General features: G+C 37.9%; 3 protein-coding genes and 5 non-coding genes across 8 annotated transcripts; 7 read left to right on the forward strand and 1 right to left on the reverse strand.

Annotated features, from left to right (window-relative positions):
* The first annotated feature begins 12 nt into the window (after positions 1 to 12).
* rpl7a (ribosomal protein L7a) lies at positions 13 to 5,056 on the forward strand. The gene is made up of 8 exons (XM_062988980.1): positions 13 to 33; positions 1,554 to 1,674; positions 1,876 to 2,025; positions 2,732 to 2,872; positions 3,686 to 3,765; positions 4,029 to 4,159; positions 4,342 to 4,411; positions 4,897 to 5,056. Exons 1-8 carry the CDS (start codon positions 31 to 33, stop codon positions 4,999 to 5,001), a joined length of 801 nt encoding a protein of 266 aa, XP_062845050.1. The 5' UTR covers positions 13 to 30; the 3' UTR covers positions 5,002 to 5,056.
* LOC134303758 (small nucleolar RNA SNORD36) lies at positions 1,412 to 1,486 on the forward strand. The gene has a single exon (XR_010007688.1). It is a non-coding gene; the product is annotated as a small nucleolar RNA SNORD36 (small nucleolar RNA).
* On the forward strand, positions 1,729 to 1,801 carry LOC134303760 (small nucleolar RNA SNORD24). Its single transcript, XR_010007690.1, has one exon. It is a non-coding gene; the product is annotated as a small nucleolar RNA SNORD24 (small nucleolar RNA).
* Positions 2,522 to 2,590, forward strand: LOC134303761 (small nucleolar RNA SNORD24). The gene has a single exon (XR_010007691.1). It is a non-coding gene; the product is annotated as a small nucleolar RNA SNORD24 (small nucleolar RNA).
* LOC134303777 (small nucleolar RNA SNORD36) lies at positions 3,849 to 3,924 on the forward strand. Its single transcript, XR_010007704.1, has one exon. It is a non-coding gene; the product is annotated as a small nucleolar RNA SNORD36 (small nucleolar RNA).
* LOC134303759 (small nucleolar RNA SNORD36) lies at positions 4,203 to 4,274 on the forward strand. The gene has a single exon (XR_010007689.1). It is a non-coding gene; the product is annotated as a small nucleolar RNA SNORD36 (small nucleolar RNA).
* LOC134303542 (surfeit locus protein 1) lies at positions 5,057 to 9,248 on the reverse strand. The gene is made up of 9 exons (XM_062988978.1): positions 9,104 to 9,248; positions 8,350 to 8,413; positions 7,295 to 7,422; positions 7,126 to 7,208; positions 6,849 to 7,040; positions 6,679 to 6,751; positions 6,311 to 6,473; positions 5,997 to 6,078; positions 5,057 to 5,475 (listed from the first exon to the last, which is right to left on the reverse strand). Exons 1-9 carry the CDS (start codon positions 9,164 to 9,166, stop codon positions 5,409 to 5,411), a joined length of 915 nt encoding a protein of 304 aa, XP_062845048.1. The 5' UTR covers positions 9,167 to 9,248; the 3' UTR covers positions 5,057 to 5,408.
* Positions 9,249 to 9,335: 87 nt separating this feature from the next.
* Positions 9,336 to 12,993, forward strand: surf6 (surfeit 6). The gene is made up of 5 exons (XM_062988657.1): positions 9,336 to 9,518; positions 9,639 to 9,746; positions 10,348 to 10,560; positions 11,225 to 11,304; positions 12,179 to 12,993. Exons 2-5 carry the CDS (start codon positions 9,653 to 9,655, stop codon positions 12,884 to 12,886), a joined length of 1,095 nt encoding a protein of 364 aa, XP_062844727.1. The 5' UTR covers positions 9,336 to 9,518; positions 9,639 to 9,652; the 3' UTR covers positions 12,887 to 12,993.
* The last annotated feature ends 1,303 nt before the right edge of the window (positions 12,994 to 14,296 follow it).

Genomic DNA, 14,296 nt, shown 5'->3' on the forward strand with positions numbered 1-14,296 from the left:
CCTTTCTTCCTCCTTTCTGACTGAACCAACATGGTGAGTGAGAATCTTTTCGATACTCGATCCTCAATCCTGTATAAAATCCTTAAACATCTCTTAGATACAAACCCAAACCTACATATACGTTATATGTAGATAAACTAGAGTGATATTAGCTTATGTTTCAGTGAGTATTGAGGTGATATTGAGAGATTAATTTGTATTTTTGTGGATTTTAGCGCAGCAGGTTAAGTCGCTACCGAGCAGAGCTTTAAGTCTCGAGTTTATTCAGGTTGTTTGGTGTGTTGCTGCTGCTTCGTTATTTATTGAAGGTTTAGTAACGTATTCGGAAGCTTTATTATTTTGGAATTAGTTTCAGCTATGACATATTAATAAATATACGAGCTCAGATTGAACCGGCTACCTAGCCTGGCTAGGCCGGAGCCTGGAGGCTAATCAGATCGTTACTTTTCTTTAATATTAAATAGAATACAAGTGCGGATTTCTACTAACATATTATTTATGACAAACTGCTTAGTGTGTAAGTATGCGCTTTGTATAGCAACACTGGTTCATGTACATGAGTCGTTAAGCTTGAGCTAGTTTAAATAAGATTCACACGCATTTTGTTTTATAGATTTAAATGTAGTTCATTTAAAGTTCAGGTTTTTCTTGGGTGAAAAGTGACCGGCTTAACTCTAAAAAGTTAATGTGTTGTATATGCTACTTTATGCATTTTACTTTTTGGGCTGTCTAATAACAGCAGACAAGATGTGCGTCTGTCTATTTGTTTTTCTTTTAATGAATTCAAGTTTTATTACTGACTGTAAATGGTTCAGATAGCTTAAAGATCAATTTCAAAGCACTATTAGATATTTTGTTAGTTTGTTGGTAGAAGCATATACTGACATGCTTGATTTGAAGTCAAGCAAACTCTTGTTTGAAAACAATTATCATTAGGTTCACCCATAGAAAACTGTTGGTGCTTTTAATGTTTCTTAACAATGTATTAAGTTGTTTAAACCACTGTAAGCCAGGGCTAGCCTCTGGTTTTGTACCTGGATAACAACATTTGCTTTTGTGGCTTAGATTATGAATTATGCAATACAATAAAAATCAAACTTTCTGCAGACTTTCAATGGCTTGAATGATGTAAAGGCCCATTATTGGATATATTGGATTGAATTTGTTGCTGTATGTACTTTAGTTTGCAGTAGAGTAACAAGTGTCTTGCCTCATTTATTAAATCTGGTAGTTGTATCTAACTTGCCATCAATTCTGAGCATGCATCAAACACATCTCAAACAACCAGTCCCCACAGTATTCATAAACCAAGACAAATCACTACTCATGTAAACTATCTTTGTTAAAACTCCAGATTTAAGTTAGTTATCAAATTTGCCACATTTTTTGGGCAAACTGGACCATGCGGCTTTTGCAATGATGGTTGAATTTCTTCACCTGAAATCCTGTGTGGAGCAAAAACTCGAGCTTTTTAAATCTGAGCATAAGCCGCATGCCGGTTAAGCATGTCATAAATTAAACCGTGTTCTTATAGCCATTTCTGTTATTCTCAGCCTAAAGGAAAGAAGGCCAAGGGGAAGAAGGTGGCACCTGCCCCTTCAGTGGCCAAGAAGCATGAGGTCAAGAAGGTGGTGAACCCCCTGTTTGAGAAGAGGCCGAAGAACTTTGGCATTGGTGAGTAACACTTTGGTAGACTTGATGCTGTTGCAAAACTAGTTTTTGAAAAGGTGCAGATGATGTAAACGAATATTTGCTATCTTAAGAGCAATGCTGACAATTTCCCACCAAGATCGCTGATGCATCTTGAAGTTAAGCTTTAAGGTTTTTTTGTATGTGAAAGTCTTGCTTACAAGGTCTACCCCCTTACCTCACTAGGTCAGGACATCCAGCCGAAGCGGGATCTGACCCGGTTCGTCAAGTGGCCACGGTATGTACGCCTGCAGCGCCAGCGATCCATCCTGTACAAGCGCCTGAAGGTCCCTCCCGCAATCAACCAGTTCACACAGGCTCTGGACCGTCAGACCGGTATGAGATTAATCATGCGGTTTAGTAGTGGGTTTAAAGATGATGTGCATGTTTACACTGTTTATAGATTGGTTGTATGCTTGTAAAAGTTGTACAAAGTATTAAAGCATATTGCAGGCTAAATTAACACCAAGCTTTAAATTGGCAGTACTGAGTTTAGACTGATCTGCTGATTTTGGGCTTTATTGAGTCACCTTAGCTAATGGTTACTGCACTGTTGTGGTTGCTTTTTAGCTTCAATTTTGTAAATCTTTTTTGCCAGCAAATAATTAAATTTCTGCGTAGTCATGTTTTTTGCTGATATTTTTTAATCCCTGGGAACACATGGCATTGTTTGTTATTCAGATATTGCAGTTTACCAAATACTTTAAATTAATTTGACTTAAATTTAAGATCATAATGCTCAATTTGTTTAATGCTGTTATATCTAAGTAAAATGTGCAAAGTTTATTATATTAAGACTGTGAGCTTGCTTCCATTAACTTGAGACATTCTGTGCAGATGATGTGAAGAATATTTGCTATCTGAAACAAGTGTTGACACTTCCACCAAGATCACTGATGCACTTTTGTAATTGTCCTAAATTAAATTAAGAGCTGTTGCATTTTTTTTAAACCATTCAAAGTTTTTTTTAGAAGATCTTTGTATGAATTTAAGTTCTTCTATAAATGCTTAGCAGTAAGACTTTGATCTTGTCTGTGTGCAGCTACCCAGCTGTTCAAGTTGGCCCACAAGTACAGGCCTGAGACCAAGCAGGAGAAGAAACGCAGGCTGCTGGCTCGTGCTGAACAGAAGGCAGCAGGCAAAGGAGATGCCCCAACTAAAAGACCACCTGTCCTCCGTGCAGGTGAGATTCTATTCGTGTCTGCAGCACGTTAGCTAAAATAACTAGATGCAAAATGTTTTTAGTGTGACAGTGGCAGGTTCACTTCAGTACACTAACAGCATAAAGTTTTGGAAGTTGGTAATTGTTTCGATCTTAATTACTCCAACACATTTTTACTCTTAAGCAAATTTGGAGTGGCAGGTAAACATTAATAATGACTGATCAAACTTTATACCAAATGGGCTTAAGTACTCTCAGCCATTTTAACCATAGTGGAACAGGTTCAGTTCGAGCATCTAAATTTGAACAGTTTAGTGCATATTTCTAAAATATGTTCCTGAAAAGGGAACGTTTGTTCCCAGCTGAATCCCATGGCATCCATGGGTGTGTCAAATTGTAGAGGAGGGAAAATGTACCAATACAGTCTTATTACCAGTAATCCATGCTTGCTTTTTGGTTGAAATCAGAAACCGAACAAATGCTATGCTAGTGTTTACTTCTATTGTATGTTGTGCAGTTCCGTATATTGATGATGCCTCTTTGGTTTTAATAAAATCTGGTGCAAATGCAGACAGGTTCTGTGGAGCTTGAACTGGTTCAGGTTTCTTAGAACTTTGGTGGTACTGAGAGTAATTTTGGTTGAAAATACCCATCAGTGTAATTAAACTATACCATTTCAAGCCAGTATCATGTATCGCCTGCATTTCAATGCTTTTGAAATGATTTACATCCGTTCCAAAGGTTATGGCTAACTGGAAATTAAATTATGAGGAGGCTTATACCTTCTCCAACCACCCCAAACATTCTATGCTCAGTATATCTTTCCTGTCCTAGGTGTGAACACAGTGACATCTCTTGTTGAGAGCAAGAAGGCTCAGCTGGTCGTGATCGCCCACGATGTGGACCCCATTGAGGTAAGATCCTTTTCGTTCTGTCTGTATTGTTATGGTATTTGCAGCTTAAAGTCCTTGTTGGCTTTAAAGCCTGATGTGGCTACCTGCAATGATGTTTTGAATTTCTTCACCTGAACACACCGTGAAGATCAAAAGACGAGCTTTTTAACCCTGAGCAGCAGCCACAAGTTATACCTTATATAATTCTTATATAACTGGTGGGTGTTGAAGTGTGTGTTTGAAGTATTGTACAATGTTAACATACTTTCGCACAACTTGTGTAGCTGGTGGTGTACCTCCCTGCCCTGTGCCGTAAGATGGGCGTCCCATACTGCATCATCAAGGGCAAAGCCAGACTCGGCCGTCTGGTGCACAGAAAGACCTGCACCAGCGTCTGCTTCACACAGACCAACCCGTAAGTATCGATCACACATTCATGCATACACACTCGGCCTTCTTTGCTATGATGTCTGAATTTCTTCACCTGAACAACCATGTGGTTTCAAATGAGCTTTTTAACCCTGAGCAAAGCGGATTCTCATGAACGTTAGACTTCGTGTTAGATTATTGGATAATGTGATGTTCTCTACTTTGTAGTGAGGACAGAGCTGCACTCGCTAAGCTGGTGGAGGCCATCAAGACCAACTACAACGACAGATATGAGGAGGTCAGTACAATGTCTTTTTTTTTTTTTTTTTTTTTTTTTTTTTTTTTTTTTTTTTTTTTTTTTTTTTTTAAACTTGGTTGCAGCTTTCTTGTACTTTTTATTTTTTTTAGTAGTGCTTGACTGGCTTTATAGCATGATGGAACATTTTCAACCAAGCCAGTGCTGTAGTTTGGTCTAAATAGAAAGCTGGCACTTCGTAGATAGTGTCCTACTCCTGACCTGTAGTACAGTGTTAGGCTTGCAAAAGTTGTTGTGCTTAAGAATTTTTTTTTCAGGTCAGGATTAGATAAACATTTCACCTGTCAGCCATCGGAAGAAATTAGTTTATAGAACAAATGTGCAAGTAATTGGGGCAATACCTCCAGGTTGTGCAAATGTTTATTAAAAAAGCATAACCATAGTGTGTGCTTACGTTTTAATCTAGCTCTTGATTACTCTGTTTGCGTTAGTAAATGTATTAATGTGCTTTCTTTTCCCAACCTCAGATCCGCCGTCACTGGGGAGGCAACATCATGGGTCCCAAGTCAACCGCTCGCATCGCTAAGCTCGAGAAGGCAAAGGCCAAGGAGCTGGCCACCAAACTGGGTTAAAGCCCTACCACAGATCTGTCTGTTTATGTAAAATAAAGAAACAACCTCAAACAAATGTGTTAATGCTCTTTATTTATATTGGATAACCTGTGTTGTGTGGAACGTACTGATAATTTTAGTAGATACTTAGTTTGTGTGCAATGAGAGGTTGCAGTCAGAAGAAACTGGATGAAACTAGGTTTGGTAGAAAAAAATCACACTCCTAAACAAAATATGAATCTAAAATTACCCTCAATTTGGTGTTTTACTCCCCTTGCACAACTTTACAGGCCGGTCATACACATGTACATATTATAAAAGAGACTTGAGTTTGGTTGGATGTAAAAATGTAGGTTTATTTGGACACTGACTACATTAGTCTTTAGGTTATACAAATGTTTCTAAAACTGAACCAAACCCAAGTGCTTTCAGATAGCAATGTGCTTGATGAACTTGGCATACCACATGTATGAAGTAGCAGCGCACAACCCGTACCTGGAAAGAACAAAAACAGGTCACATTTGTCTTTGAAAGTAAAACTTTTAAATAGTAGACAGGTGATTAAGACCAACTTTTTTTAACTGTTTTAGATGAAGCATCTGAGCCTCAGCTTGTTATACACTGATTAATAAGACTGAAATGCTAGGATAGGTAGTTTGTGTATATAAACTATTAAGCTTCTCTGTATGTCGGATTTGGTCATTTGAGGAATTTGTATTTCTGTAATTATGTAATGGTCTAAAACGATTGAAGCAGTTAAGGGGAGCAATTTCATTTTTTATTAACTTTAATCCTGATCAGGGTCACGGTGGGTCTGATTCCACTGGGAATTCCCTGGACGAAGCACCAACATATCACTTCAGGCACCCCCATTGGCAAATCCTGTGTGTAGATGCCCGGCTGGCCAATAGCACTAGTGTAATAGACCACAGCGCCAACCAAACGCTTAAAATTTTATGACTGCTGTGACATGCTACAGCAAGTAAACTGAAGACGAGTGTTAGGTTCTGACTTACCATGTGATGATGTACTGCATGTGTTCATTCCGCAATGTCACTCTGGTCTGGCCTCCTATTGGTCCTCCTGGTATTGTGCTGTCTGTGTAGGAATGTAGAGCGATTTAGTCCGTTTTTACTAAAGATTTAATTGCTGCTTTACTGACAATCACAAGCAGTAAATGGTACAGAGCCTAAAAGTAATAATTTGGAGAAAACTCAGTTTACCACTTACTGCACATTTGGTGGACAAAATATCAGAAATGTGTAACTTAAAGAAGCCAATAAAGTGTAGAGCCAGCATTATCATAGTAAAGAAAAAAAAGGCCACTAACCAAACACAGCGTCGATGAAGATCTCCTCAGCACCTGTGGCTTTCGCCATTGCCTCTAAGTCCCTGTAGTGCCACCGATTTGCTTCCACGTTGTTGTGAGGGACGAAGGGCCTACGCTGCTCATTTAGACGCACCACCCCAACCAGTTCCAGTTCATCTGTTACCTGTCACACAAACAATGATTGTGCAGCTACATAATCAAGACAAGAAACTTTAGCTTGGAACATTGACTTTTAGCAGAAACGTGAACTATCATGATTTTAATGAATACTTTAGGGACTTATGTTTCAACCTTGACTTATATGTAGCAACACATTTTGTCAATTTAATTTAAACCAAAATGTAATGCTGACATAGAGAGCTGCTTACCTGACCTTTCATCCTTGTCTCTGGTTTAATTTTATTTTTAGGTACATAACCTCTGTTCACCAATATGGTAATTCTGAGGGACAGGATATGAAAACATGTGAAACATTAAACCAGAATCACACAATTTTGTCACCTTAATTGTTTTAAATGTGTAGAGTGAATGTACCCACCCCAGATCAGTACATTGGAATGGTGTGATGACGTTAGCGCCGCTCTCAGCGCTGGATGACAGCCTGCCTGCCTCCTGAGCTTCTCTTTCGGGATCCACAGGGGAACGTGGTAGTACGTACAACTCCCGAGAGTGATCAAACACGCCTCGCACCTTCACACGCCTGTACTGCAGATGCTTTAGCTCAGCAGGACTGGAACATTCACATACACATTACATCATTTACATGACTGACTCTCTTGATTGTTATTCTTTCTCCTGTAACAGCAGGGACTCACTCTGTGGGCAGAGGAACAGGATCTGCAGTTGTTAGATTATGAAGCTCTTCAATCAGCTTCAGCTTCCATTGCCTGCGTTTCACCTAAATATGTAATAATTCTGTTAACAAAAGGCATTTGTGATGGATTAGGTTTCATTACTGGAGTCAGCAGTTGGTAATGACAGTACCTGCCATGTTCCAAGACCAAAGGTGGTGACTGGGATTAGTAGCAAAAACCATTTCAGAAAGGAGTCCTCACTCGTTTCAGCCTCTACAGCAGTGGATTTGGATTGTCGACTCACTTTGACAAGTTTAACTGGAAAACAAACAAGTACATGATTTTTAAAAAAAGACTTTATATAATTTATACTAAAGTAGCACTGCAAATAGTTTATCAAAGATATATCCCCTCTAACAATATATTTAATATGAGTAACGTCAGTTTGATTGTGAATTAATAGCATCTAGCCAAATAGTGGGTGCCTAAACTGCAGGGCATGTATAGTCACATAAACTAAACTGATAATGTTTAATTGTAAACAGCTTTAACGTTGTAATGGTAGCATATTTTAAACAAAGAACACCACTGGTTACAAGCTTAAGTCCACTTACAGAGATAAATAATACAAAACCCCCTAAGCAAAGATGGATGTTTGAACCCACAGTATCACTTATTAATAGCACAGTTAAGCTTTCATAATGGTACAGGCACCATGTGATGGAAATCATTAAATGCATTTTTGTACATCAGCCAACAAATCTGAGCCAATTTCACAGAAGAGTGACCCTTTCTTTAGTTTAGAATCCCTATTCCTGGTTCATAAATATAACTATTTAAGAGTGGTTTAACCAAGATGAAGTCAAGTTCCATTCATTGCCTCCACAATCATCAGATGTAAAAATGAATGAACGTTAATCTTGAGTTCTGAAGTTTAGACTACAAAGATGCTCTTCATTCCTCATTGTTCAAAGACCTGGAAAATGTTTTTTTTTCTACAAAGACAAGAATGATCCAATGCACCAACACAAAGCAAGTGTAAAAAAATCTTTTATATAACTAATAAAGCTTTTCTGAAGGCAAACAACGTTGCTTGTTCAAGCCTTACCACTGCAAAATTGCTACTGTTGGGCCCCTGAGCAAGGCCCTTAACCATCAATTGCTCAAATTGTATTCAAATGTAACTGTAGATTGCTTTGGATAAAAGCATTCATTTAATGACGTAAATGTAAATTAAATTCCTACCATCTTTAGGTTTGAGCAAGATCTGCAACGGCCTCTGGAAAAGATTTCTTTTAGGAGTGACTGCCTGTGAGAGGACAAAAAAAAAAACCAGACTTAGAATGCTTAAAGAATAGTAAACTAAAAGTAACAAATAATGATACTGAGAGTAACCAATACTGATGACAATAAGTGAGTATAAAACATTAATAAGAACAGTAACTAATGTTAAAACTGAGAGTAGCAAATAGTGATAACAACCCAGGGAAAATAAAATAAAAAATAATACTAATATCACTGTTTATCTTTGTTGTTCTTATGCGTTAAAACTTACTTTACATTATCATAATTATTAATAATAAAAAAAATTACTTTAACAATTGTTAAATGCTCATTGTTTTAATCTATATGATAAGAGTATAATTGTAAGTTTGATGTAAATACCTTTTATAGCTAAAGTAAATGTACAGTACATAAGTGTAATGTAAAAGTATATAAATGTAAACATTACATTTAATGTAAGACATTAAATACTATTAAGTCTGATGTAAATACCTTTTATAGCTAAAGTAAATGTATATAAGTGTACTTTAAATGTTTTAATGTATATAAATGTAAACAGAACATTAAGACAGTAAATACTATTTTAAGTCTAATGTAAATACATTCTATAGCCAAAGTCAATGTATATAAGTGTAATGTAAATGTATATATGTAAACATCACGACACTAAATACTGTCATGTTTTATTTTATAATTATATTAAAAATGAACTTACATTGAACCCAATGATCCTACGACTGTAATTACACACCGTCAGCATAAATTTAAAACTACTCATGTTTACACACTTAATCTTAAAGAACTTTAAATATCTGACAGACTTAATTGATGTAAACAAACACAGAGCTTCAACTTGTCTTTAACATGTTCGATATGAACTCAGGGGGAATGATTTTACTGTAACCATATCCTGTGTAGAAACAGTTCTGCGCATGCGCGAACCAGACACGCGTGTTTTCCTGCAGGGTTTCTGTAGACACCCACATGCTGATTAAAGCTTTACGGGTTTTAATGTTTCTAAATCTGGACACTATTTAAAAAGGAAATGTGATCCACCATCACAGAATCAATACGCACGTAATTATCTAAAGCTTCTAGTTATTTGAAATCGGCTTTCTATAACTACCCAGGTAAACAACAACAAACGCTTTACTGTTTCTTGTACTCACATACAACATGTCTGGAAATGATATCTAATTATGTATGTCTGCCCAACATTGCCTGTGATCTCTTTTATTTCATATGTGTAGTTTGATCAGTAGAGATGAGCAGTCTGGCTGAGAAATATGACTATCTGGAGAAGTTGACCCGTAAAGTGGCTCATTCCCAAAATCAGGAACCCAAGAAGAGAGCTTATGGTAAGAGTTCCAATGCTGTCTGTTCAGATTAAAACATGCGACTGTATCAACATAGATCTGTCCATAGATCTGTCTGGGAACTTTAGGAACCCTCTGCTGTCACATGACTAGCTGTTGGATAGTTAAATGTGAGTGAGTGTATAGCAAACCAGTAAGTTCTTCACTCTCAGGGAAGTTTGGTATCTGCTTGTTGCTAGTGGCACCTGATTAAATACTGTGGGTACCACCCAGCGTCTAGTGTTTTGGCTTAAATCTTTGCCTCTGGTCAGTGTCTAAAAATTGGGTATGTTCTTCCCATGTCTTTACTAGTTTCCTCCAGATAATGTCCTATCTTGTAATTAATTACTTGTCACGATGTATGTTTGTAACAATATGATAAATGTACACAGATTAATCACACAGATTTATACCATAAAGGATGACATCCACTAGTCAGTGTAGTGCTGTATGAACTGACCAGCACAGGCATATCTTTAAATACTATTTGTTTGAAAGGACACAGATATCTAAATAGCAGAAACATTAAATTACCCTACTCAATAATATTAGCTAGGAATGTAAAAACATCAGTCTCCCAAGTGAAAGTGTTTTTTCTTTTCAGTTCCATTTCGAGGCAGCACCGATGGCGACAGTAATCCAGCCAAGAAGAAGAAAAAGAACAAACAGAAACAAACCAAGGGGGATAATCAAAACACAAGTGAGAAAAAGTCCACCACAAAAATTGCTCAGAAACAGAACAGTGCAGCTGTACAGAACGGTGCTCAGGATAAAGTTCAACTTGGAAACAAACAGAAGATGACACAGAAGACTGAAGGTAAATCTAAATTAAGCACTGGTTGAGCTGGATTTGTTTTGGAAATAGAGGTTTGAGAGAGAGCCAATGTTTTTGTTGACATTTGACCCACAGTTTGCTCATTTTAGCACTTGTTTCTAATACACGAGTTTACCACAGCACATAGTGCCAACATCTCTAGTGTTATACTGAACTCTTACACCCGGTGGAAGAGGCCACTTCCATGAAAATTCTTTGTATTAGTCAGTCAGTACAAAAGTAGTGGATCTATAGACTGGAACTTTACTTAATAACAAAAACTGTGAAAAAGTGTTTATTTAAAAATAAAAAAATAAAAATATCTGTTATTGTATAGTTGTGCTAACTAACTAATTGCCAGCATCTTTTAGCATTTTTGTTTTATTTTAGAATTTAGGAAGACTGTTAGGCCCATATTGTAAATTCTAATAATTTTAATGTTGTAATTAAAAACAGTGCTTGAAATGTGCATCTGTGTTCATGTCAAGAAAAAGACAATTAGCAATTTGGCTGCAAAGGAATTAGAATCCAAATAGGCCATATAAATGTATAAATATTATAACGACAGTAACTCACTATGTGAAGTTAATCCAACTCAAACAAAACTTTAGTGAGTAAATACTGTGGAAAACTTCTGTTTATGTATCTTCACTGACTTCCTTTGAAGGTTCAAAGTCGGAGGAGTTTATTGCAGTGGATATTTTGAGGCAAAGACTTCACCAGAAGATTGAGGAGTCTCGGGGACCGGTATGATTTCAGTAAATTAGTTTAAACATTGTACTGCTAATTCTTTACATTTTCTGGTAGATACACTGTGAAATGTTTTTTACTTTGTTTATAATTTGCTGCCATTTAAGTGAGAAGAACTTAATTAGTGGCATCGCAAAGTGAGGTTGGTTAAGAAAATTACAAAAGACAGTCAGTATCAGTAGCTCTGATCAGTGGACATGAGACCATAAATACTGATTAGTGAACATATTGTATGTTTCAAGTGCCCCTAAAAACTTGTTGGATACCAGGTGATCTGAGCCAGTGATTTAGACTGACAGTAATAACTTGCATAACACATTGAGCCTTGAACGGAAAAAGACCACATCACACTTCTGTTACATTTACATTTTACATTTTCTGCATTTAGCAGACGCTCTTATCCAGAGCGACTTACAGAAGTGCTTCCATAGTAAACATTTCATTTCTCAAGTTTTAGTAAACAACAGTCAAAGAACACGGATCTGCTGAAACCTCTTAGAACCAAAGTGTTTTTTTTATTTTTTTTTTATTAATGAAATGGAAAAAAAGTTAGGGGTTTTTGTATCTGTTGGTCCTGGATTTTGTAAAGTTGCTTTGAGACAATGTCTATTGTAAAAAGCGCTATATAAATAAAGTTGACTTGTTAGACAACAGCATGCTGTTGTTGCCAAATCATGACCTGCTGCCACATGTCTTAATGAACGAGCACATGTACAGGTGTTTGTAATGTAGTGGCCAGTAGGCATAAATGATTTTGTCTGTCCTATTCAGGCATATACTATAACTCTGTTTTTATGTGATCTGCTACATGTATCTTCATATACATCTATTATGTATAGTAATTTTAATCCTAGAATAATTTTTTCTCTAGGGCCCTCCAAAAGATCCGACCTCTGAGGAAGTGCTCAAGAGGCGTGCGAAAAGAAAACAGGAGCGAGAGCGCAAGAAGAGGAAAAGAAAGGAATTCCGCATTAAAAAGTTGGCAGAAAGTGGTGCCATCAAGATAAAAGAAGAAACAGAGCAAGCTCCCGAACCTCAGGCCGATACCACAGCCAGTAAAGCCGCCGGACATAAAAAGGACACAATCTCGATCGTCTTTAATAAGGTGGAGGTGGGTGAAGAGTATATGGACAAAGCCAGCAAATTAATGGAGAAGAAACGAAGGATAAAAGGAGCCATTACTCCCCTGACAGGCAGGAATTTTAAGCAGCTCTTATCACGAGTAGAGGCCAGGAAAGCTCGTCTGGAGGAGCTGAGAGAAAAAGACGAGAAGAAGGCGAAAAAAGAGGAGGAGAAGATGAGGTGGACGAACGTATTATACAAGGCTGAGGGCATGAAGATCAAAGATAATGAAGATCTACTGCGAGCTTCATTAAAGAGGAAGGAGAAGATGCAAGCACAAAGGAAGAAGAAGTGGGCTCAGCGGAGCCAGCAGGTGCTGGAGAAAATGCAGCACAGACAGGACAAGAGACGCAAGAACATTCAAAGATCTAAGCAGGGTAAGACGGAGAAGAGGAAGCAGAAGGCCAGGAAGAAGGGCAGGGTGCTGCCTGAAGATCTGAAGAAAGTGGCTCTATAGAGAGAAAACAACTGAAAGAAAATGGGTTGAAATGTCCCGTCATGATTAAATAATCATAACTGTTTGATGCAAATAATTGTGAATAATTAAAATGTTTTTCCTTTTGATCTCATGCCTCACTTTTTTTCTTTTATTTCATTCAGTCCATCCTGGAAAACACCAAATACTTAATGGCTTGTTTTTGGTATGTAGAAAAACCTCGGGTACAAAAAGGAAATCCACACAGACTTTAGAAGAACTTACCAAACTCCACACAGACAGTAATCAGCACTGCAGACAGCACTGAACCTGGTTCCTGGAACTATGTGGCATTAACACTACCTGCTGTATATGTGCTCCCACACACACACACACACACACATATATATATATATATATATATATATATATATACAGTGTATCACAAAAGTGAGTACACCCCTCACATTTCTGCAGATATTTAAGTATATCTTTTCATGGGACAACACTGACAAAATGACACTTTGACACAATGAAAAGTAGTCTGTGTGCAGCTTATATAACAGTGTAAATTTATTCTTCCCTCAAAATAACTCAATATACAGCCATTAATGTCTAAACCACCGGCAACAAAAGTGAGTACACCCCTAAGAGACTACACCCCTAAATGTCCAAATTGAGCACTGCTTGTCATTTTCCCTCCAAAATGTCATGTGATTTGTTAGTGTTACTAGGTCTCAGGTGTGCATAGGGAGCAGGTGTGTTCAATTTAGTAGTACAGCTCTCACACTCTCTCATACTGGTCACTGAAAGTTCCAACATGGCACCTCATGGCAAAGAACTCTCTGAGGATCTCAAAAGACGAATTGTTGCGCTACATGAAGATGGCCAAGGCTACAAGTAGATTGCCAACACCCTGAAACTGAGCTGCAGCACAGTGGCCAAGATCATCCAGCGTTTTAAAAGAGCAGGGTCCACTCAGAACAGACCTCGCATTGGTCGTCCAAAGAAGCTGAGTGCACGTGCTCAGCGTCACATCCAACTGCTGTCTTTGAAAGATAGGCGCAGGAGTGCTGTCAGCATTGCTGCAGAGATTGAAAAGGTGGGGGGTCAGCCTGTCAGTGCTCAGACCATACGCCGCACACTACATCAAATTGGTCTGCATGGCTGTCACCCCAGAAGGAAGCCTCTTCTGAAGTCTCTACACAAGAAAGCCCGCAAACAGTTTGCTGAAGACATGTCAACAAAGGACATGGATTACTGGAACCATGTCCTATGGTCTGATGAGACCAAGATTAATTTGTTTGGTTCAGACGGTCTCAAGCATGTGTGGCGGCAATCAGGTGAGGAGTACAAAGATAAGTGTGTCATGTCTACAGTCAAGCATGGTGGTGGGAATGCCATGGTCTGGGGCTGCATGAGTGCAGCAGGTGTTGGGGAGTTACATTTCAT

Source organism: Trichomycterus rosablanca, chromosome 26 (assembly GCF_030014385.1).
Source record: "Trichomycterus rosablanca isolate fTriRos1 chromosome 26, fTriRos1.hap1, whole genome shotgun sequence".
Classification (NCBI taxonomy): domain Eukaryota; kingdom Metazoa; phylum Chordata; class Actinopteri; order Siluriformes; family Trichomycteridae; genus Trichomycterus; species Trichomycterus rosablanca.